The sequence below is a fragment of the Chanos chanos genome, chromosome 9 (assembly GCF_902362185.1).
Source record: "Chanos chanos chromosome 9, fChaCha1.1, whole genome shotgun sequence".
NCBI lineage: Eukaryota > Metazoa > Chordata > Actinopteri > Gonorynchiformes > Chanidae > Chanos > Chanos chanos.
In genome coordinates, this window is record NC_044503.1 from 9,849,040 (window position 1) to 9,874,553 (window position 25,514).

The following is a 25,514-nucleotide window of genomic DNA, read 5'->3' on the forward strand; positions in this document are numbered from 1 at the left end:
AGCAAGGAAACCGTCACCTCATAATGTGTTTGAGCTTCCACGCGAGGTTCCGTACCAAATAGCTCTCTGCTGAGTTTGATAAAAACTTGTAACAAAGGCAAAAAGTAACTGTTTTATAACGTTGACTGGAACTTGATAAAAAATGTTTTTGAAATGTAAAGAATACAAGTGCAGGGAAATTGGGACATGGCAAATTAACACAAAGAACTGTGTCCTCAAGATGTTTTGTTAATGGTGTTTTTCAATATCGGTGAAATTAAAGAGGTTAGGCCATAAGTTAAGCAGATTAGTGGCTTTATGTGGCTTTTCCCACGTACTAGATGGTATTAACTCCTGAATGGACAACCTAGTCCCTCAAAAACCCGCAGGGTTTCCAATCCACTGAACACATTTTAATTATATTGTATTTCAAATTCAGATTCCACCCCCCTTTTAAGAGGCTCATTCATGTTCATTATGAAGGAGACTTGTATCAAAATTATTCTAAGAAAAAAACCCCAAAAACGTTGTTTTATTTTAATAGTAACCAGTAAACATGTTTACTCGCAGGACGCGCACGTGTAATAGGGAATTCAAGTAAAGCTGCGGTTTCTTTGTTTTATCTGCTGGAAACTACTTACGTTGGAGTCATATTGGATTAGATTTTAAGACAAAGTTCTGTTTAATTTACTCATTCAAAGTAACCCCCAAGAATGTTTTCAAGAACTCAGCAAAGTCTCCATAAAGCCCCGTAGTCCAAATGAAGTGCTTTGGAATTTTCAAAGAGATCAACTCGGTGAGGAAAATTGAGGAGACCGGTAGAGCACATGTGGGCCCAAACTGTGACCAATGGTTAGAGTATGTCTGTATAGTTCAGGCTCTTGGGTATTCAGGATGACCTGTCTGCTGTAGAAAAGACCGATAAAACCCTTTGGAAGAAGGTCCTTGCGCCAGTCTCCTATGGTATGAACGTGCACACAACAACAGCCAATGCGGCAGCTAGCAGGGTTGGGAGAACCTCGCTTTGTCTTTGACGATGTCCAACTATCGCAATGTCCGACGCCAACGTGACCCTGTCGGTTCAGGCCAGACATCTGAATCTGTGTCATTCACCCAAACTTACACCGATGTGACCAACCCCACCCCCTGCCAGCGCTGCGGAGGTGAAAGGTTATTGGCTGCACTGCGAGAGCTGCCAGCCTGCGATATGCCGCTATTTTTAGTAAGGGATTTTCCACATTGTTGCCATGCAGCGGTTGGCTTTTGCTGTTGACTGTCGGTTTTTTTTTTATTATTTATTTATTTATTTATTTATTTATTTATTCATTCTTTTTTTTCCCGTCGTGTGATGTTTCCCTTTCGTCGCGCGGTTTTAGCTCACTGAGTGTTGTGGTGTTGTGGTGAACTCGAATTGTGACAGATATCTGTGCTTCACTCAAGCAGAAAAATGTAGGTCACGTTGTAATGCAAACACCTAGAGAGACAGACAGCGAGGGAGAGAGTAAGTGAGAGAGAGCAAGTGAGTGAGCGAGAGAGAGAGAGAAAGGCAACAGAATATTCTAACCTGCACAGAGTGGTGATGTTCATTCATTTGCTGCTCTGTCTCCGGGAGAGTAGCGTTTACGGTTAGCCTATGAAAACGATTGGTGAGGGATGGTGGGTGTGACTGTAGCAGGGTAAGAAAAGATTCACAAAAGCATTGCATTGGTGTCAAGGACAGACTGCCTAGCAGAGTGAGAATGAGAGTGTGCAGAGAGAAAGGGAAACATTTGAGAGAAGACAGAAACGTGACGTTTAAGCCAATGAAAAGGCTGCCCCTGGGCCTCGCAGAATAGAAAATGAAGCGAGATTGAGTATGTAGGTACGGATTTGGCCCGACCTATCAGTTGCCCGCTGAACCCCACAAATCGCTTCTCATCTGTCCAAGCTCTGCTGAGCCTAGGTAAAACATGAGATTGGATTTCCATTTGAAGAGCTAACCTGGCCTTGAACTCCCTCAGACATAAATTGTTTTTTACCCAAGCACATGTCTGTGAAGACAGCTTATCTTCGGCGGAGTAATATCTGATGCCCCATTATCTTGGCAAATAGAGAGAACTCAAATATTTGCACACATTAATCACATGAACAGGATTATTCATCCGACTGCTTTCGTATGGGAATGAGAACCTCTCACCGCACATTTTGGTGTGCACTGTTTATCTTATATAACTGCATTGCGATATATTTTTATGACACTGTATATTTCATGAAGCCCAGACTAAGTAATTAAAGCAGAAGGATTACACGGCTTCTGATTCATTTGACGTTAAGAGTAAATTATCAGATGCCTTGCATTTTTATCAGGCAGTCATTGTGCGTCAACAGTGCATAAAACTACTCCCGCCCCGTAATTTAAAAAAAACCCCAACAAAAACAAAACAAAGAAACCTGTACAGTACGTCACTGTTTGAAGAAGGGCAAGTGGTGAAGGAAGGCGTACTCCCAGAAGCCTTTGTGAGGATTTTTTGAAAATATATATTTTTAGTCTCTCATCTCATCTGACAAAGAACAATCCACAAAGCAACAGTGCCACAGTTAGGTATTGCAATGTATCTTCTCCACCAAAGGGGGCGCTTGTGCTCTTCAGTCATTCTCAATCACATACCAATCTCTAGAAATCTTTTCAAAGCTTTAGCTGTTTAGACTACACCTTTACGTTTATATCTCATAGCTATCTTTATAACAACGCCATTCATAAAGCTTGAGGGTAACCTGTGTTTTGGCTGCATGTTTTAGACTGCAGGCTGAGGACTACATATCCAAACAGATTCTAGACCTATATTAAATTAATTATAAGACCATTCTGTTCTTGCTTATGTCCACAGTCTTTAATCAGACAGTCACTAGATAATGTGATTTGATGTTGACTGACTATATCTGACTTGATCATCATGCCTTCTCCCTCTCTCTCTCTCTCTCTCTCTCTCTCTCTCTCTCTCTCTCTTTCTGACAGGGAGTCCTGCCCTTAGCCCTGTTTATCCTTGGTGCATTGCCTTTGCTTTCGCACTGCTCATGATATAATTTTTGCGTTTTATTTTAGTATTGAATATATGGTATAAATTCCCTGTAACTTTGTGCATGTACAATGTTGAACAACTTCTTAACACATATTTCTTGTGATAGTCTGCATCCGCAGCGTGATTACGGTATTACCATAATACCGTTTGATGTCAAAATGGTATTTCTCAGGAACTTGTTGATAATGTAGCGTGAAGATGGATTGAATCCCAGTGGCCTCAGGTGTTGTACTGGGAACGCGTGCGTACCGATGATAGACAATGACTTACGAGAGGCTGCATAGCAGATATGCCAAAGACCTTAACAAAACCAGGTGCTGTCTCGTACCATAAAATGTGAGTCCTAAGAGCAGTAACCAGGCAGAGGTGTAGAGGTGCTTCAGAGGCAGCCTTGCACATTTATAATAAAGTGTTAATATGGAGGCATATTTTATGTCTTTGATATTCTAATCATTGCTGATCATCAAAAAAGGTTTTTCAGAGCTGGTACACCAGCTGACGGTCGCACTCTGGAGTCCCAGTCTTTAAATGGGGGTAGGCTGACTGTGAGAAATGCAGGTCCTGACAAGTCAAAGATGCAGTGGAGTGTTATGGTTATTTTGCAAAGGCTATCTCTTCCTCAACATCATTGACTGCAGCTGTGCATCCTCCCTACGGTGAAACGCACTCTCTCTCTCACACACACACACACACACACACACACACACACACACACACACACACACACACGTGCACTCTTACACATACAACCCCCCACACATATACACACATGCAAACAAACACACACACAGACACACACACACACACACACACACATGCACGCACAAACTCAAACCATGGTGATTAAGCAGGGTGGAGTGCAGCAACCACTCTCTAAGAAAGTGTATAAAGCTCCCTCCGCCCAGGGTATTAATAGAACAATCAAAGCCAAATTGCAATCAATCAGATCTGAGCTTGTATATTAACATTTCGTGAGACTACGCTACAAAAGAACTGCATAAGTCTCAAAGACAAAATGATGAGCTAACAAACGTTTTCGTAAGGCCGCGAATCTCCGAGAGCTCCGCTCATTTACCGAGGCGATGTTGAAAAGATGAAACCGAATTTTATATGGATGGGGTTTTTTTTCCTTATTTTATTTTGTCTCGTTATTGTGTCTGGTTTAACGACCGCTAGAATGGTAGAGGCAGTGGAGAAACGTTATGTTTGGGTTTTTCTGCTCAGCAACATGAGCTCCTCCCGTCTCATATCAAAGCAAGCGAGAGAGAGAGAGAGAGAAAAAAAAAAGGCATGCTGTTTGAAGTTTCTGCTCACAAGCCAGCGCAGACTACCAACAGGCCCGACTCTCTTAGAAAAGCAGACAGTCGGAGCGTGAAATCCGACCAGGGGCAACAGGACAGCGCATTAAATAATCATCTGAATATTTACCCACAAGATGAATGGACCTCGCCGACAGCTTTACGGCACACGACGCAATATAATTAACCGTGCGTCTGACAATGCAAATGCATTTTCACTAATTGATCTAATATGACAGAAAAATGACCTCAGCACTTCCTTTGCAATTATTGTCTGTACGGACCAGCTATCAATCTCTTTAATCTAGTAACACAAAGGTCTTAGGGGCTATTCAGGCGGCAGATTGAATGAGCTTGTTGCAAATTTGTACTCTGGATCTCCCCTTATAAGAAGAGATTATAAGACATTTACTCTATTAAATTCCAGACTCTAACGCATTCCTTGAAATGACTACTTAACGAGAACTCGGTGCTAATGCAGATAAATCTTGTGATTGGGCTTTGCTCTTTATATTGTAATAAAACGGTTTACAAATGTGAATTCCACACACAAATGCAAATCGGATTTGAAAGTTCATTGCTCTTCTTAGTACATACAGATACTCAAGTTCTGGAAAAGTACAAGCTATTGTCTACACAAGAGAGAATCCTTAGTGGAATAAGTCATTAAGTTGTGAACTATAGTAGGCTTGACTACAGGAAAGGCAGGAAAGTATGTTCTGGGCTGTACTGATGACTACGGGTATGTCTATCATCCTGTATGGGACATGGTCCTATTGGGAGGAAGTACAACCTGGACGCTGTGACCCTGAGACGGGCTTGACCAACAACGTTCACAGCCGTTGCCTACCTTCATTAGTCATTATGTAATCTGATTACAGCAGCAGTCCTAAAAAGCCTCCACCATTGTTACCTCTCAGGAAAGGGCGACGTAACACGGTTCTATTTCAAGAACCTGTCACTTTAAACTGTACTCTGGGCATTCACAAAAAATGCTGCAACGCTGTTTATATATATATAAAGTTATGACATGTTTATTGTACGTCAAAATATTTTGCCGTTCTTTGACATGCACATTGATGTTATCTCGGTAACAAGGGGCAGTAAGCGTTATCATATTAAAACAAAACGTGTGGACAATGAAGTTGCAAAAGCTTAAAATAAAAAAAAAAAATTTAATGTCAGGTGCTGGTGGCAAACTTAAAACTGGGCATGTGGAGTAATAATGGCACCCACTGTAATGTGACCACATATCTGAGGCGGACGTTTTGCTCCCTGCGAGTTTGAACAAGCGGTGGATTAATGTAGAGGAGAGGAGAGTCTCTGATTTTCAGAGGTTTTCTCTGGATTACTGCAGGAGAGGCTTTAGTGGAAGAGGAGATGCTGCCAACTGGCTCAGACCTAAAGGAACAGCTTTAAATGTGTCAGGATCAGCTGTTTGCAGAGATCCCTAAACCCCCCCCCCCCCCCCCCCCTTCAACCCCACCCTGAAATGTTTAGGAGAAGTTTTCTCTCCGCACTTGGCTACTATGGTGCTATTGTCTAAACCTCTGTAAATCTCCCTTGTTAAAATGAACTCTTGACTTTTAAAGAGGTTTCTGTCTTTCCTTTGTCCTAGAAAGGACTCTAGAGAAGTCTAAAGATTTGCTCTGAGAAAAGTTCTCATATACACTGCTTATAGCTTACAGAAATAACAAACAAACAAAAAAAACAAAAAACAAGCGTATAACAACTTCACAAAACTCTTGTTATGGACAACTGTGGTGTTAGGATTTAAACTGAAGATAAATAGTTGTCAGCTTTTCAGTCCATGGATAATACGGCTCAAAATGTCTGTTTTATCTCGTGCCAACACCAAGGACATTATCAAAACAGTGAAAAACCCCACATAGCCTCTAGCTAGTCAGTGTGTTCATGCAGATAGATAGCACTTTTCAAATGTGAAGCTGAGACTTTGCACTCGATACATATGACTGAAAGACTAAAGGTTATTCTGGCATTTCAGTGTGTTGTTTTTTTTTTTTTCTAAGACGTCTGGGTAATTTGACAACCAGCAATGCTGAACTTTTGTGTTGCGCTTCGGAGTGATAAGTGTAGGAGGATTTCACTGCCGTAAAGTAGCATTTCAGACTTCACCTAATGGTAAACACCTGTGTGGGGAGGGGATGTGATCCATTTTATGTCACAATCTTTTAAACAGATGGCACCTATCCTAAAACATCTCCATTTGGCTCCTGAATCACCCCAGTCAGCTCTCGCCTTGTTTTACACTTTCGTGTTGTCTTGGGCCTTTTCACTCACTACTTTCTTTTTCCTCTGTCTCCACTACACACTCTTCTCTTCAGCTTTTGCAACTTTCTTATTTGTCAGAGAGCCTGCTGTTGTGTCATGCATTTAATCAAAGATTAAAGATTTCGCCTCATGTAAATATATAAGTTATATATAGGTGTGTATGTGTATACATATATATATATATATAGAGAGAGAGAGAGAGAGAGAGAGAGAGAGATTACTGTACTATGGCTTTAAAAACAATTCTGTGCATGGTTACTGCCAGGTCGATATCAACAATAACCATGCACATGACATTTTGATCAATTTGTCCGAAGATATTTTATTTTAATGGAACCTGTCAGCCACGAAATCCATGTGATCTGTTATACGTGGTCCGGTATTATTGAGCTGATGGGTCTGATGTAGCTCCACGTTGCGTTGTGTGATTGATGACGAGTGTTTGCAGAGTTCAGACCCAGCAGGGCAGCTGGGGAAGGGGCTGGGCCGCTCTCCCCCTCCTCCCCTGCATGAGAATCTGCCCCCAATCCATGGAGAATTCCAGGAAGGGCCGGAGATGCACTTTAATGTTCTGATCCCCAGCTGAACTTCCCCTGATTCAAACTCACATGCTGAAATTAACCTGAAGAACTTTTCTCTGATGCAAATCCCAGATGACAGTGTGAAACAAACCAGCTCCCAGTACCTTACTGGCACGCAAAAACACAGTATTTGCGGTCAGACATATAAGACTACGATGTGACCCATTGTATGCACACATTGATCATTTCTTGGCTGTGCTGCAGTTTTAAGTAATTAGCAGTTGTCTCAAAACCTTTGGAAGACACGAAGTGAAGTCCAGTCAAATCGGCCAAGACAGCAGGACTTTGTAAATCTAACACTAAATATGTTGCTCAGAATGTGAGCAGATTGCTATGATACATGAAAGGGAAACACATTTAATAGATCAACACACTTCAGACGATATTATTTTCATTACAAATGTTCAAAGCCTGCTTGCATGCTCTCTCTCTCTCTCTCTCTCTCTCACTCACACACACACACACACACACAATCTTTTGGTGTGTTAATGAAAGCTGTTTATCACCCACTTGTGGCAAATTAGAATGATGGGGGAACCCTGGACATCCTTGAAACAGTTCACGCTGAATATCTACTAATATTTTGGATCTGTTGCTTAAGTATTACTGTACATGGGAAGCTCTTTCTAAACACCCACTGTGGTTTTAGTGGTGAATTGTGATGCTATTTACTGATTTGTGAATTAGTAAATACCGTATCTGTGACAATGTGAATTTATTACGCTGGGAGTGTCTTCGACGCAGGCACACAAAGCTTTAAACACTGCTTACCGTGTATACATGGAGCCTGCGCTCAACCAGAGCATAACATGTAAAACGAGAGAGAAATCTGGGTCGCGGACAACACTCTAGAGCATTTGGAGGACATCCTTTAAATGTGAATAGATCGCCTTAGTTTTAAGCAATGCCGCAGCCATTGGTTTGCAAATGAAGCTTCAGCTCTCACTCCCTGGAGATCAGTGGAAGCAGTCGAAACATGCTCTCAGCTTTCACACACAAAATTAACGAGGGATCACTGTTCAGCACCTGAACATCACTGTAAATGGTCTGTTGAGTAAACAAACAGTTATATGAGTCAGCTGAAGTTGTCCATTTATGTTTGTATGATACCTGATATCTCAGCGGAGGCACTTTAAACGAAAAGAAGAATATCCAACTTATGATTGCGCTGTAGCAATATCACCTCATTCTGCCCCGGCCACTTAAAAAGTCGAACTTCGACAAAGTGAAGAGTATTCCTCACGTTAGATGATTCAGAAAGCGATGATACGGAAAACAATAATTTTACTACATTATTTGCTTAGACAGGTTCCAAATAATAGTCTAAATCCTAATCTTATTTTGGGATATTCTCACCCCCCCCCCTCTCTTTTTTCGCATGCGATAGTTGGTTTAGCCCCTCCTAGTGCTGGACTTCTGCTAACCTGAGTGGAGAGTCAAGTCTCGATGGCTCAGCTGTGCGCCTTGAGGCTGGGCTGGAGAGAACAGAAACTCCAAACTTGTGTTAGGAGACTAATGTTCGAGCGCTCGTCTTAATTAAGTCGCTCTTTTCTCAGAGTGCTCACAGGCTGAGCAATGTCGTTCACTGTGTTGCCTTGGCTGACAGAATATAACTTAAGGACCATTTATACCTGCCACAGTAACGCTGGGAGATTTCCTGTTACGGAACTTGCTTAAACCTCGTTAGTTTACCTCCTCTGAGATTTGGAAAACAATGTGCATTCACGTGCGATAAGGTAAGTGACTTTTAACACTTCTTAGAACAGGAATTTGAAAGTAATAATTCAAAGAATACAATGATAGTATTTTAACTTAACGTTCAAAAGTGATGTTTGATGCAAAACATTAATGACTTCTGCAGTTTAGATTTTGGTTAAAAATTTACCACAACTGTGTATTTTTCTTTTTTGGAGTCGTTTCGCTCTCATTATGACTCGGACATGCGTCATAGCATGAGATATTAGCACATCATCCTTTGACAGATCAGCGTTATGAGTACAAGTACAGGTTATAAGTACAGGATACATCTGTGTACTGCCCGTCTTTGAACAATGCCAGACTTCTCATTGCCAGTCCTGGAGATTAAACCGTGCTTTCAGCATTTCATTACCTTTTCGCTCATGTTTTTAGTCCTTAAGAGAGAGTACATGTCCTTTGTCTACGTACATAGATACAGATCAGCAAAAATGTCTTTTGTCGAGCTGAGGTGGTTGCTTTGAATACTTAGGTTTTAAGAATGATTTGAGAATGATGAACTGATAAGTTATCATTCAGTGTTTCAGTGTATTGTATCAAGTTGAGACAACCTTATTGTCCGTCGCATGTCAACCGCTGAATTGAATGCATATCAAAGTAAAGAGACATACTCCTGTTCCTGTTCAGTGAATGTTCTTGTTAATCCTGAATTGTCATACTGGTATGTTTCCCAGCAGGTAAAAGATCCTCTTTAAGAGTTATCTTGCAGGAAACAATGCATCACTTAGCAATTATGACTCAGGCCTGGAGATCGCTGCATGTTTGCCAGGTCATTTAGGTCATGTAGGGAGTGTGGTGTTGCCCAGTGGCAAGTAGATTACTAAAGTGTTTGGAGAGCTACCTAGAAACCAGCCTCTCTATTGTCTGTACAGCCAGGTCCAGCTGATGAACACAGAATCGCTCTGTCAGGAAGCTCATTCCGTGTATGTCTTGTCGCTGAGGTCATATCAGTCAGTTTATCAGACAGGTTAATGAGTACATTCTCACAGGCATTTCCTGCTTCGTCATCCGTTTATTTAACACCAATTTTGACTCCCAAGTGTAAAAAATAAAACAGTGCAGAGAGGTATCAGTAAAGTAGATATGTATGCTGTAGCAGGTATGCAACGTTCAAATGAAGTGAATGCTATTGTTTTGTATCTCTGTCTCTGATCTTTGGCATAGTTGCATTCATTGCTGTCAAGGAGAATAATTATCTTTCCTGTATTACACTGCTAGATCAGCATGTTAAAAATGAGATGAATTCAAATAGATGTTTCCTCACATCTCATGCAGCTTTCTGTAAGTAACCAAAAATTGCTAGCCATTTTTGGTTTCTTGTCCTCTGTAATATAGTAGCAGTTATGAAGCCCTCATGTCTGCCTGGTTTAAGAGGTTTGACTGATCCACACAGCGAACAGTGGTAAGCTTGGGCATCCTTCCTTTCATTACCAGCTGCCCTTCATCATGGAGCCACCAAATGCTATGTACATAGTAGCATTCTGGCGCCGTGGTCTTAACCAACAGTAATGCGAATGTTCTCGCTAAGGACTCCTTTGAGACATTAAACAACAACAACAACAACAACAAAGAACTATATCACTTTGACTTTACTGCTGTCTTGGTTTGCGAGCATTGCAAGCTTGTCTGTTGATTTATTGATGGTTATATCGTGTTTCCCTGTAACTTATCTCTGATTGTTTGCTCCTACTGCATCTAAAACACAGAGAGAGAGAGAGAGAGAGAGAGAGAGAGAGAGAGAGAGAGAGAGCTGGTTGACAGTGGAATGATTGACTGAGGAACTGCTCTGGTGCTTGTGGAAATCCCCATAGAATAAGAGAGAGATTATGTAAAAGTGGTATTTCAGTGAATAAAGTGATCATTGTATGAACATGTTCACCTCAGCTGCAATGAACAAGTAACTTTTTTCTTAGTAAATATTTTTAAATAGTGACCACCAATAGTTACTCAGTACTTGCCTTTATTATGTTTGTCTACTTTTATTCATGCAGACTGCAGTGTTAAACCAAACACTGGATCATAATATGTATTTACACAGAAACAACTGTGTAATAGTCATGTAAATACACAGGCATTATTAAGATATTCAGTTTTAAGCTTGAGGTAAATGCACATAATATATTTCATCAAGAAACTGTCAATTTGGTTTGAGAATAATTGTAGCAAGTCTGACAACCACTTGTGTAATTGAGATAAATGTTGCTTTCAGTCTGCTTGAATACTCTGATGCACAAAGCTTTTTATTCAGAATTGGCCCCATCAGTCTCTAATCTTTGTTTTAATTTCCCTTTGATCTGATCAGGGGTGTGAGGAATTTGGTCTTACTCTCCATCTGAATGGACAAGATACCCTAAGTTATCAGAGTTCATCTTTTTTTTTTTTCTTCTTGTTATAATGCAACTTGTATTAAGCGATGTTGCTAAACACTTCGGGAAACTGACCTGATTCAATCAGACAAAATCATTATCTGCTATCTCTCCTTCTCACCAGGGTTCAGCGCGTCTTCCTTTTCCTAGAATGATGTCATAGGTTTGGTCGGTGCTGACTCTGAATTCATCACCTTCCGTCAGCGATACAGATTGACAGACTTGATTTCCACTCAGTCAGTGGGACCAGCAGTTTTTGTTTTTTTTTTAAATAATTTCCCCAGACTAACGGTGTTTGATTTGGATGGTAAGAGCAAAGTCGAGCACAGGCTGTAGTGCTGAAGTCTGCTCGAAATGCAGCTGATGCCTGTAGTTCAGACAAACCCGGGAGGACTTCGCCCAAAAGCTCAGTTCACCAACTGCTCTTTATACACGCTGTCATGCTGCATCCTCAAAGCTCTCTGTGAAGAGGATTGCGTGGAGGATTATATTGAAATGATATGATTGTTTGTGAGATTGACTGTGTTCTGTCGCGCGTATTGCCAGTGGTTTAGAAATGATCAAAGATGGGCCAAAATTTTTGAAAGGGCTCTTTCAGCATCACCCACCCACCCCCACCACACACACACACACACACACACGCACACACACACACACACACACATACACTCACACAAACACACACACACACACACACACACACACAAACACAAAGAAAATCCTTCCTGCTGGCTTTAAATATTCAAATCAGCACAGATTTGCATCCATGTGATTCCAGCTGCTCTCACTGTACTGCACTCGTTTTAAATGATCTCTGTGTTTAATAACTGTGGTGCAGGGCTCTATAGATTTAGCTCGTGTCATTGCCTTACTCTTGCAAATTCAAGCCCATTTTCCACCACCTTATCGCTTACATTCACTATTTGTTTTGTTTTTTGTTTTTTTTTGTTTTTTTTTCAACTCTAAAGCAGCAGCTATAGCTTTTTCCATCAGTGCGTTTGGCTTTATCCTTGTATCCTAACATTAGTAGGTAATACACTTCCATGAAATATTCTGTGGCTTCTTACTGGAGCAGATATTAATTCAAAGCTCCTCTAGGACTTTTATCCAGTGCTATGACCACTGGATTTGAGCATCGACTAACAAAATGGATTTTTGAATCCCCTTTGCTGTCTTATATACTGTAGATTCGGTGGAGCGGTTCTTAACCGATATCCTTTTTCCTTTGAAACATCCAGATGTTGTGTATCCTTTGTGATTTAGAACAGAATATTTGTATGAAGTCTGGCGATGTACCTGTTTTTTTTTTTGTTTTTTTTTTAAAGACCGCAGGCGCAAGGTGGTGTTTTGGAATGCGTGTGTGTTGTGGTTTGTTGAGCGTGTAGCTGTGGGTTGTAAGCTCCTTCTACCATCCGTTGCCTCCAGACAAAGGGGAGATGTTTGGGAGCATGTGCCTGCCAGATGTGCAGGTAGTTACTGCTGTCCCCCATGGGGCACCCTTTCTGAACCGGCACCTGACTTAAATCAGTTCCCATAAGTTTTATTTAGATACAGATGTGTTTAGAAAGATAAGACATCAAAGCTGATTGCGGAATTCACAAACTACTGTTTTGTTTTTTTTTCCCTCTCAAGATTTAACGCTGAGCTCAGTCTCTTTCAGTCTCACCGTTGGATGACTGTGATTTTCGTTCCTGATTCTTTCATGACCTGAACTCATGTCACATAAAATCCCATGCATTACATTCAATATACAGTGGTGTATTGCCTCAAGATTGTAGATAACTGCTGCACAGTTTACCGACAATGATTTTGCCCGACAAATTAACGTTATGAGAAATCACACTGAAAGTTCAAAGCTTTTACTGAATGACTAAGATATTTTATTGGATCCACTACGTACTGGAATTCATTTGGTACGGAAATGTGTGTAGTGTAAGGTGGTGTTCATCAGTAAGAGATGGTACAGTTTGCTAAACACTGGAATAAAAAGGGAAAGATACCCACTCTCTGTTCCTCTGTCTACGTTCAAGAAGTACCCTGCTTGCTGTGACGCTGCCGAGAAGTGTAGCGTTTGTCTGTCAAATTCACTTTGCTTTGATGAACTTATCACATGACTTGAGATGTACACTGGCCTGCTCTACCTTGTGGCTTTTCACAGTACAGTGTTAGCTCTCTCTCGAAACCGTGTACAAGCTCTGTTTGTGTATAGTCATCCGTACACTCTTTCTTCTTTTTAGATTTCATTGTGATGCTGAAGGATGCCGAGCATTTGTAAGTCAGGTGATGGGTTCTTTTTGCCGAATATCTCATGCATGTTTTTCATACTCCCACTGTGGAACTTAGCACTAATAGTGCAGCTCTGTACACCTTGTATATCACTGCATTAGAATGTCAGTTTTTTATTACGTATTTATGAGTTTATTATGAAGTGAGAGAGCTGGGAAAATGTCATCGTACATCTGTACGCAGGTAACCAACGTGGCTGGCTCTGTTAAGCCATTTGATGTGAAACCTGAAAAAAAAAAAAAAAATTCCGAACTTGATCAGTAAGCAGAAATGTTATTTAATGATGGGGTCGATAGCAATAGTGAACAGAAGGAGATGATCCGTATGCTCCAGCCATCTGCCGTCTGCTGTCGGCCCCTCTGCGCCTCCAGGCTGGAGCTGTTGCCGCTGCCAGTCAAAGGAAGTGTGCCCTCCACCCAGCCCGCTGTGGGAAAAAAGGGCCAGGAGAGCAGGTTTTTGGGCTCCTGCCCATGGATGATGAAGGGTTAGGGAGTGGCGGGGCAGAGAGCAGAAAAGGTGCGAACCAGATCTTCCCCTTTCCTTTCTCTCCGTCGCGTGTTTCTAAAGCTAGACCGAAGCTTTACCGTGTCACCCCTTGACTGGACTGAAACTGACCAAGTCGAAAAAAAAAAAAAAAAAACACGCGAATTTCTACAACACTGCAGCTGTTCCTAGATGTTTGACTCGCCATAGCTTTTTTTTTTTTTTCTTTCAGATCTGCATCCAGAGAAGCTGTTTGCGTTAAATCTGGCATTGTGGGTTGAAAGATCCTCAGTGGTATTATCAGACTTGCATGTACGGTTAAGGTCGAGACTCGCGCGTGTTCAGGCGCAAGGGAGGGATGAGCGCTTGTGGAGCTCACGGGAGATTCGTAAAGGCGTGGTTCTTTTTCTTTTTTTTTAACCCGTCTTTTAGTGTCTCATTTACTGCTCTTTGTTGCGTGCGTCACTCCCTCGACACGACAATACAGTCTGAATTAAGAGGACAATTACATTTAGGTTTTTTTTTTTAACTTCAAATTACTTCAAATTGTCCATAAACAAACCCATGAGTGTTTTGGAGTAATTTGACGCTTTGGTCAAATATACATAAGAAAAGATGGGCACGGCGTGACTTTTTTAATCTCCATATCAATAGAAGAAGTAAAGGGAGGTTCGTTTTTGATTGTTACTAGTTGTTTATAGACAGAAGACGCGTTTTATCTGCTCAAACTGTAGTAGTGGGTGGAACTCACCAAATGAGTGAAGTGAGTTCCACTGTGTTATTAGCTCGTAACCAGCTTAGTGTGAACGCTCCCCTATGTGTGAGTGTGGGAGGTGGCTATCGCACCATCAGCAGTGACTGAAAGGCGCCAAAGAACTGTAGGAACTTGGCTGTTGAAAACACCATTTGGCCACCATTGACCTTCATGTATTAAGGGTTTATCATGGCACCACAGATGCCTCCATTTGACAGCATTCCACCCTTTGCGGCTGCATTAACGAAATCTGGTGACTGAGGATGTGAGCTGGCAAAAACGAAGGCTCCTCAATTGTTTTCATTTGATTGCTCTCGAGTGCAAGTTTCAACATATCAAAGTATTTTTATATATACCGGTAGTTTTCTGCGTTTCTGATATTCACACCGCGGCAACAAGCGAGACCTGTTGGTCTCAGAGACGCAATGAGGTGGAAATGCAGCTGTGTCCACATTTCCTCGTTAGAGAGGGATTAATTACAGCCAGCGCGGAGGACCTGTCTGTCAGACCCCGTGGGACCGCAGGGGTCGTGTCGAGTCCAGGGAGGGAGGGTAAAAAAAAAAAAAAAATGCGCTGAGCTCTCACTTTTGTTTTCTGCAGGAAAGAAAGAAAGATTCTGAGTGAAGTTTCTCCCAGAAGGAACTGGCATGAAGTCTCAAGCGCGGAAAACTAAACTAAAACCGCTTTGTTTCTAATCTGAAATGTTAAAATTACATTAAATGGCAGAGGCGGTGTTGCCAGAATCAGTCAAGAAAGCAATAGCAGAAAAAAGAGAAAGAAATAAAGAGAGAGAGAGAGGGGGAGACAAAGAGAGAGAGAGAGAGAGAGAGAGAGGGGGAGACAAAGAGAGAGAGAGAGAGAGAGAGAGATGGACAGACCTCTTCTACATACGACATCTTTAAGGGAGCAGTGAGGCAAGCTGTGACATGCGTGAGAGAAGATGCCGGAATGCTGGCGAGACTCGTGTGGACGGCCGACCATTTGTCCTGCCATTTGCTTCGCTCTGGGTGCCTCGCAGACACATGCTCCTGTTTGGACTGCGCCTCTCTCTCTCTCTCTCTCTCTCTCTCTCTCTCACTCTGTTTGTGTTTCTCTCCAGAGCCTTCAAATATCATGGTTTTAATACTCTAAATGTCTGTTTGCGTTTTTTCCGCTCAGAATCTGACCATGTTAGACGTTTAATAAAAGCAATTATTATTAAGCCCGAATCAAGACCCTATCACTATGGTAACGGTATACTATGCAATAATAACTGAAGAGCTAACTAAGTAAATAACTAGAAATCTAGCTGATTCATATGAATTACCTCTGAGGTTACTCTCTGGACAACAGTCAGAGGTTCCAGAGATGCCAAGTGTAATGGATGACACGTATGTCTCAGTTAAACACCGGTTTCCCACACCGTGCTGTTAAGACCAGGGGCTGCATCATCCCTTGTCCGACAGCACTTTCCCATTTGTCGAAATCCTACACTAAATAAACGGAGACATCCACCGGGACATATGTTTACTCTACCAACATGTGTTTGTTTGTCTTCTGCTTGTCAGCTGTCTTACTTTCAATTGGCCCTCCTTTGACCTGTCTGTGCGTGTGTGTGTGTGCGCGCGTGCGTGCGTGCCTGTCTGTTTTTGTACGCTTGTTTGTGCTCTTTGGTAATACCTGGGTCGTGTGAAATACCAACATATTTCTGATGTCATGCTGTCTTCTGTTCTTGTTTCGTTGGCTGGCCTTTTGTTTCACGTGTCTCTTTGTCAGATCTAAGACGGGGCTATGCTAAGCTTTTGTTTGGTTAATTCCCTGTTGTTAGGGGTTTTTTTGCTTTTTAGTTCTCGGATACTCGTCATCGGTGCATATCCTAAGACAAATCTGTTCTTTACGGTACTGCAGACCGCGTGTACTATTTATGCTGAGACGATGAATGGTTGTGAATGACTCCTCTCAGTTTGGTTGACCGCAAAAGAAAAATGATAGAATGAGGTGAAATTGCAATTTGGCACCGAAACAGGAGTGTGTTTTGCAGGAAGTGGTGTTCAGCACATGCCCATGAAAACACAACACTGAGATTCTTTTTTTTTTTTAACTCCTTCCTTCATTGTCTGGTGCTTTTGTAATCTTGGGAAATGGTGTGTGTATGTCTGTGTGTGTGTATGTCTGTGCGTGTATGTGTGTGTGAGTGTGTGTGTGTGAGTGTGTGTGTGCCCTTTGAGTGTGTGTAGTTGGCATCCTGGTTGCCGTATTGTTTTCATTGGTTCGTCCGAGCCTCCCTTTTCTGTTTCCCTCGTTCACCCCCCCCCCCCCCCCCCCCCGCCCCCCTCCAGGCCATTTCCTCCCCCACTCTCGGTTTCCTGCTCCCAGTTCTCACAGACACATCCATGTGCTTGGGAAAAAAAAAAGGGAGATGTAGTTCAAACCTTGAAAGAAATGTCTGCATCCAACATAATTCGAATGCTCCTCTCAAACGATAGCAATCTACTTTGTTAACAGATTCCTTTAAAGGATCAATGCCGTTTTTCAAAAACAGCCTTCTCCTCACAAGAATTGTGCATCATCTACGACTCAAATGTATTAATAATGTTCCGAGTGAGAAAGAATTTGATCAAAGACCGGCCTTTTAAAACCTTCTTAAAGAGAAGCTATGAGAAATAGTCTGAAGTTTTCCTGTTTTTTTTCTTTTTTAATGTTTTCACTGTCGATACTAGGACGAAGATAAAATTTGGCTAGGCTTGCGCGGCGCGGTCAAACGGTTAATGCTTGTACGCTCGTGTTTTTACAGCCAACATCCGTGTCAACTCTGTTACATTCTACGCCGCTCTGCCCTTGATCTGGTCCACTTATTTGTACTGTCATCAAAAGCAATCTTTCAGTTTGTGCCCTTATGTGTGGGTTAGCAACGGTGGTTCAGTGTGCTTTGTTGTGCTTTTTCAGATTACCGCGTTTGAGCAGCATTGAGCGCCCAGCACAGTGGCTCCCCACTCAGGCCTGTTGTGTTACTGCATCACGGCAAACCACACCGCCCTCAGCAGCCTCTGCTGAATGGCCACGAGCCCAAACCACTGCAGCACGTATGACTACAGCTGGAAGGTAAGAGGCTGTGGACTTTTAAAGACATGAAGAGACAGTTTAGTAGAGGCGGTGTGATTCAGGTATCGTCGTGGTAACTACGGGAGGCACAACAACAGTTTCTAAGAGCTTCTCTGTATCCGTGCAGTTGAACCCACAGTCAGGAGGGAGCGAGGTCACACGGGAGACGCATGACATGGAGGTGAAAAGTCACCTGATCACAGGACCTGGTGAGAACTGCTCTGCAATACATAGTAAATAATAATAATAAAAAAGACAGACTAGGAGAATCTTATGTCAGTTATTGATCTGGTTTAATATATACGTGTTTCACGAAAATCATCAGTCTGTGTATTAAATTACTCACAAATAATTTTTATAAGTCACATGTATCCTTACACCGTGTTTGTGTGTGTGTGTTTGTGTGTTTGTGTGTGTTTGTGTGTGTGTGTGTGTGCGTGTGTGTGCGCGCGTGTGCGTGTGTACGCGCGCCCATGCAGAGCTGCAGGGCTGTCAGGACAGTAAGCAGCGCGCCGAGCGGATGTGCGAACTGCAGGAGCGACGGAGGAGTCTACAGGCGCTGCTCAGCACTCGTCTGGCCGAACTCAAGCGCCTGTGCCTGCAGGAGGCGGTCAGTCCCCTTTCGTATCATTACCGTCCCCCGCCTCAGGCTAACGGACGCGGACACGCTCCTCATTACCGCAGCCTGCTGCCTCTGCTCTGCTCTGCTCTGCTCTGCTCTGCTGTATGCTGAGAGATAACCACAGCAGAACACTGTGGAGACCATGGGCCGAACAGGCTCCAATTCTTGACACGCTCTTATCAGGCTTAACACACGCCTTCAGTCGGTGGTGTGACTGGAACCTCATTGAGAGTGACTGATCTGGGTCACGTAGTTAAAATATGGAAAAGTAAAATGCACGGTTTCAGATATTAATGTTTAAAAATATATGTTGAAGTACGCGCTGCAACAGAACACATCTGTACTGGGGTCCAGTGTACGTGTTGCAAAGACCATCTGAAAACCCTGCGCTACAAAGACGGCGATATTTGTATTTGTCCGTGGAAATTCAAGACTGGTTTTTGTTGCTTACTCCTGCAGGAGCTGACGGGGGAGCTTCCCAAAGAATTTCCGCTAGAAGCAGGAGAAAAACCTCCCTTCGTGCGTCGGCGAATCGGTGCGTCTCGCCACGGCGCCAAACATAACGCAAAAGGCGAGGTACGTCCATTTTCGAACAAATTGTCGGCGAGTAACGTTAATATTAAAAAGTAAGCTTAGATACGTTTACACACCGGCCTCTTGTTTGCTGTATCGCTGTAATGCGATTTGCGTGTATTAGGAGGAAGACGCGTCCCAACGCAAGACGAAGAAAACTCTGTTCAGCGGCGCCCTTCGACGGCACACGGACCCAGATCAGCATCCGACCCACGGGAAGAGGACCGTTCACCGGGGATGCCACACAGGTAAAAACCTTCGCCCGAAACCTTCCTTCCCCTGTTCCCAGCTCATTACACGGGCTAAACCCAGCTGCCAGAGTCTTTAGTGAAGAGCTCACAGGATTTAGCTCCAGTCCAATACTGTTAGGCCTTTGATCTCTGTGTGTCTAAGGATTGAGTGGCTCAGCCCAAAGGAAAACAGACGCGACGTACAGTGAGACAGGATACGTGGTTTATGATAAGTCAGATGACTTCAGCAGGTAGGGGGTTGATTGTCAGAGCATGGGAACGTAGGGATCTCGGTGAAAGAGAGAGAGAGAGCGTGTGTGTGTGTGTGTGTGTGTGTGTGTGTGGTAGAAGTAATGTGAGGTTCTCATGTAGGAAAGGTCAGTTCAGTCACTGACTCCCTGGAAGGAGGTGCACTTTAGATAAGCAGGATATTGTGAGAGAGCAAGGGGAGGAAATGTTGAGTAACTGGACCCTTTTCCTCTTATTATCCTAGAGCTGACAGCATACAAACTGGAGAAAACAGAAACAAAAACAGACGGAGACACACACACACACACACACACACACGCACACGTACACGCAAATGCTCGCATGCACCACTCACACTCGCGCGCAAACAACCCTTAATCTGTGGGAGATTTGATCCTCATGCAAATTGATTACCGCTGAAATGCCATTGACTGAAACGCTTGAAAACATTGTCTCTCTTTTGGCAATCTGCTCAGCCTAGTTTTTACGTCAGTGTCAGTCAGCTGTGCTCTGTTTTGCCTTTGTTCCCTTCATCGTGTGTGTGTGTGTGTGTGTGTGTGTGTTTGGGGTTGTGCTTTCTTTTTATGACAACCGGTGTCTAATCTTACACAAGAACAATAATTAATCTTATCTAATAATCTTGTATAAATATGTATGTGTCCACAGACAATACAGTGAAATCAGAGAGCAGCTCCATGTCAGACTCCACCAGCCAGGAGAATGGTAAGCTGAGAGGACAGAAGGACCCAGCATGGGCCGACATTACGTTCACATCACTGGAGACGTGGAGAAACCCATTACTAACACTCACTACACTAATCCCTACCTCGCTCCCTCTCTTTCTCTCACTCTCTCCCTCTCTCTCTTTCCTTCCCTCTTTCTCTCTCTCGCTCCCTTTCTCCCTCTTTCTCAGAGGAGACCTCTGACAACCTGTCCCCCTCCCGCCCTCGGCTGGCCCCGGGGAGCCCAGACAGCAGGTTCTGTCGGAAGTTGTCCCCCGTCGAGATCTATTACGAGATGAGGACGCGCCGAAACTCTGTGGCCAGTTCGGCCAGGTAGAGTCTCTCCGTGGAATTTTCCGGTCTTGTTTTTAGGGCACAGCAGGCAGTCTCATTCTTCGTGTTCCAGAATGCCAGCGTGCGTTCTCTTTACTTAGAAATCTGGATCCAACACAGACATTATGGGCTGCATTGTTATATATACCTACACATACACACTCTCTCTCACACACACACACACACACACACACACATATATATATATAGATAGATAGATAGATAGATAGAGATATAGAGATATAGATATAGAAACATACACATATATAAACATATATATAATCTGTTGTACGGTGTAGTGCTAGAGGATCTGGAAGGTACTGCGAGGAATACTAGTTAGTGCAATACACTGAATGTAATATCTATTATATCCATTGTATTATGATGGACAATATTCCCCCACAGTACATAATAAGCAATCCCAATAATAAGCAGCGTAAATGTTCTTCTTATTGTTCCGTATGATACAAACATAATACAACTGTAAAACTGTAAACGTTATGAACGGTTGCAAAACACAAGTAATAAAATTGTCGTATCTTCTCCATGTTCCCTCCCCAGTCCGAGTCGCACCCTCCCCAGGAGTATGTCAAACGTGGAGGGCAGAAGTGTACCCGCAACCCCGCTTTTATCTCGCCCCCCGCCCCCAAATGCCCACATCAGGTGAGCTATCCCCCATTGAGCAGCCTTGAACGCTTATCCAAAAACATGCCTCTTTAAGGCCATCACTGTGAAATTGATAGCGACACTGAAATTGTGATTCGATTACCGTTAAAAAACAAACAATGTAATGGAGTAATGGATGCTGTCTGCCAGCTGCACTTAAGGTTTTTTTGTGTCCCTGTGGTTCAGCACAAACTAAATTCAGTTAAGTTAACAGCCTCGTCTGTAGTTCCGCCTGTCCCTCTGACCGCGTAACACAAGCGGCCATTGAGATGTATAGTCAACGGGGGAAAATGAAGAGTCTGTTTACTTGTGAGGTGTACGTCTGCCTCTGCTTCTGCTGCTAAGTCAGTGTCTTTTCATGGCCTTTTTTCTCACTTTTTCTGGTCCTCCCTGTTCCAGGTCAGACGCGTCGAGCGGAACTGCGGCGAAGCAGTGGTCAGACAATCCAGAGGTTCCACTGGTGGTGCCTCATCCGTCCCAGGAGGGGACTTCCTCAGGGTCATATGAGCAGGGAGGCTGCCAGTACAGTGCCCGGACTCGCCGCAGCAACAGTTCGGAGGCCCTGCTGGACCGGAGCGTGTCTGTGGACGAGGGGACTCAGAGGCAGGTCATGCCCGTCAGGAGCGGCCCTTACAAGAGCTCCGAGGCCCTTACCGACGGCCGGCTGAAGCAAGCGCAACGCGGCAGCCCCGAGCGGCACGTCAACGGCCACACCGAGCTGAGCCGGGTGCGTTCGTCGGTGGGCGGCCGGGGGTCAGGAGGAGGAGGAGGAGGAGGAGGAGGAGGAGGAGGAGGCGGGGGTCAGGGCTACAATGAGATCCTGTTGGACTATGTGTGGGGGAAACAGCAGAAGATGCAACAGCAGCAGCAGCAGCAGCAGCAGCAGCGACTGCAGACTCACGGCACTGTTAAACCCAGACAGTGGTCTGAGGGTTCTGCCCCGCCCCCTCCCTACATGAACGGTTTTGCCCAGAACCAGCCTCTGCACCTCTCCGCCGGCCCTCCAGCCTATAGCCCCCACATGCTCCGGGGGAAGCCGGGTGAGCCCCACCGGGTCAAAGTGAGCCGTACCAAATCCTGCGGGCCGTTCTTTCCCTTACAGCAACACCAGCAAGAGACTATACTGCTGCCCCCTTACCCAGAAACGCCCGGCTCCAGCAGTTCCACCGCAGCGGGTCTTTACCATCATCAGACCGAGCAGTCTTGCCCCCCGCAGGTCCACAGGCCCCCGCACTATCCGGCCGAGTCCTCGTCCGCTTCCTCGACGCCGGACGACCCCACGCGCAGCTTGCACAAGGCTCTGGCTCTGGAGGGTCTCAGAGACTGGTACCTGCGGAACACCCTGGGCCAAGCGGCCGCCGGGAAGGGCCAGGACGGGGCGTCGGCCCGGAGGCGGACCACGGCCGCTCTGCACAACTCCCACCACCACCCGCAGCCGCCCCTCACTCACCAGTCCCAGTCCCTGCAGGGGGAACCCCCTTACTCCCAGCTTCCTCAGTCCGCTACCTTCCACGGTCACCCACTTCATGGCAGGTAAGCGTCTGCTTTAGCTGGATGATTCTTCATTTACATTGTCTGAAGCACATAGAGATGAGATACAAATGTATGTTTATTATCTAATTTCTTGTGTTCTGAGATACATTCTAAAAGGTGCCTCAAACCCGTTACATAAACCTGTACATTTTGTTTACAATTATTCGTTTATACTTTATTCATTTGCCAGATGCTTTTATCCAAAGAGACCTACAGAGTGAATGAATATAGTATGTTCACAGCTAAGCTGTCATGTGACAGCCTCTTACTTATCTTGACATAATGTACTATTACACCACATCAAAGCATGGATATATGGCTGACCGTACAAAGAAAGAAAAAAAAACTGTGTCTAATTTAATAACAATTTGCCAACACTATTAGCGCTAATATAGTGTGGCAGCTAAAAAAACCCCTTAGCCATGCTAGAGCAGATACTGGCAGAACAAATATGCGTTTAGATGTTTGCAGAATGTGGGGAAAGAGTTAGCGGTTCTGATTTTGAGCGCTCATTCCAGCACTTTGGAACAAGGTACGAGAATGGCTTTGATTGACTTTGACCGTCCTGGGTGATGGTATGATAAGATTTCTTGCGGAGTCGTTTCTCTCTGATGCGCGCAGCCCGATGGTAGACGGTATGTGGGCTTGCGCCATCCTATCGGCAGTTCTGCACGCCAGAACCGGCGTCTTAAATTTGATCCGGGCAGTTACCGGCAGCCCAGAGCCGGGGGGAGGGGGGGGGGGGTGGTACCGCAGTAGCGGAGACTAAATTTGATTTCTGTCATTTTTGTCTTGTCTTTGACAGGTCAGTGGAGTTTTCTATGTACCAAGATCCGTTCACCTCGAAGATGCAGGACCTGACGCTAAAAGAGTCCGGCAATGACAGACCTACTCCCGGCACCTTGGTCTGACAAAAAAACAACAAAAAAAAAACAACAAACCAAATGTTACACTCTGGCAGAGGCATGCCAGTTTACCAGCCAATGAACACACGGGCATATCTACCAGCTTTCCCTTCAATGGATGAAATACAAAGGCATATATATATATATATATATATACCAGCTTATCCTTCAGTGGACAAACACAAAGGCTTATGTACCAGCTTTCATTTCACGGATCGGAGGCAAAGGCATGTATACTAGCTTACCAGCCAATTGACAGACACTTTAAAAGACACTAATACAGAATGAACAGGGCTTATGAATGATCATAAATTCCTCTTGCCATCCTGTAAAGACTGAGAGAACATGATTCAAATATATGTGTACTCTGGTCAGTCCATTAGCCCAGATGTAAATAAATTAATAAAGAAATCTCCCATTATGTCATATTGAAGTTTATTAAGTGCATACTGCACTTCCAAGCCATTTTTAGCTCAGAAGTTTACTATTCAACCATCACAGACACTATCAGCTAACTTATACATATGGTATATATACCAGCTATATATATATATATATATATATATATATATATATATATGAGAACAAAACCCACAGCATAAGTGCTGCTAAAGTTGGTACCTGGTACCTTTCTCAGACAATAAAAACTATTAAAAGTCATTTTGCTCTCCTTAGTGTGCATACAACTGAAGTTTCAATATCTTTACATGGTTAAATGATTTGCTGATTACATAAATAGGAAGTGAGCATGAATTCTAGTACTGAATAAAACAATCTTACTTACTTATGGTAAGTCACTTCACAAAAAAATTTCAGGTTCAGTTAAACATTGGATGATTGATAGTATTTTATATGTTTAAAACTATGCAAATTACAATCAAGATTACTATGTTAAGACAAAATATATCACTTTATAAGAATTATTCTCTGTGAAGAGATTTTCTGATTTGCAGTATGAAAGTGCTTAATTCCAGAAATATTAAATTAAATAGTTTATTCATTTAAATGCAATGACATGGAACGTTATTAGTTATAGAACATTACTAATGTTTTATTAATAGGAAAGATTAGTATTACAAATTCCATTCAGGTTCATGACCTCACTGCCTGTCAGTCTGGGAAACTGCTGTAACAACTTATAAGATGCAAATATAATTATGAAGGTCACATCTTTGGCTCTGTGTACAAAACTAGCATAGTCTTGCTTTCATTTCTTGAAGTCCCAAACCATTTTGAATGGTATTATTAAGCAGTAAGGTCAAGTAACAATGAAAACATTCATATCAACCTTTTGAAATCTCACCCATTTACAATTGCTAACTTTCTGCTTTCGTATTATCAAGCAGAGTTTAAAATGTATTACAACTACACAAACATCTTTTCACTCATGTGGAATAACTGTATATATACTACACTGTCTTTTCCATGGAACAGCCTTGTTAGAGAAGCTTTGCCACTGGTGCTTTCAAATATAAACGTCTGTAACGTTACTTTGTTAGCCTATATTTGCGACTAATGCATTCATGTTCACTCGTTGTCTCGTCTGTGATACACGTAAACGGTCACTAGAGGGCACACCGTCTCTAAGTAAAAAGGGTCTAATCTTCAATCGCAGAGCGAGATGCAAGCAAAATTCACCATGCTTTGGTGTACTATCTGCCGTTGGAATCGGCTATTTGTTGCACGCCTCTATATTGCTATTGCACATTATAACTACAGATGTCAAAGGGAAGTGTTTTCTGATCAA

At 43.3% G+C, this 25,514-nt stretch overlaps 1 protein-coding gene across 1 annotated transcript; it reads left to right on the forward strand.

Annotated features, from left to right (window-relative positions):
• Positions 1–8,891: 8,891 nt before the first annotated feature.
• Positions 8,892–23,773, forward strand: ccdc120a (coiled-coil domain containing 120a). Its single transcript, XM_030784896.1, has 11 exons — positions 8,892–8,945; positions 17,779–17,934; positions 18,062–18,143; positions 18,414–18,544; positions 19,016–19,132; positions 19,257–19,377; positions 20,275–20,331; positions 20,522–20,663; positions 21,225–21,326; positions 21,729–22,862; positions 23,668–23,773. Exons 2-11 carry the CDS (start codon positions 17,887–17,889, stop codon positions 23,771–23,773), a joined length of 2,040 nt encoding a protein of 679 aa, XP_030640756.1. The 5' UTR covers positions 8,892–8,945; positions 17,779–17,886.
• Positions 23,774–25,514: the final 1,741 nt, after the last annotated feature.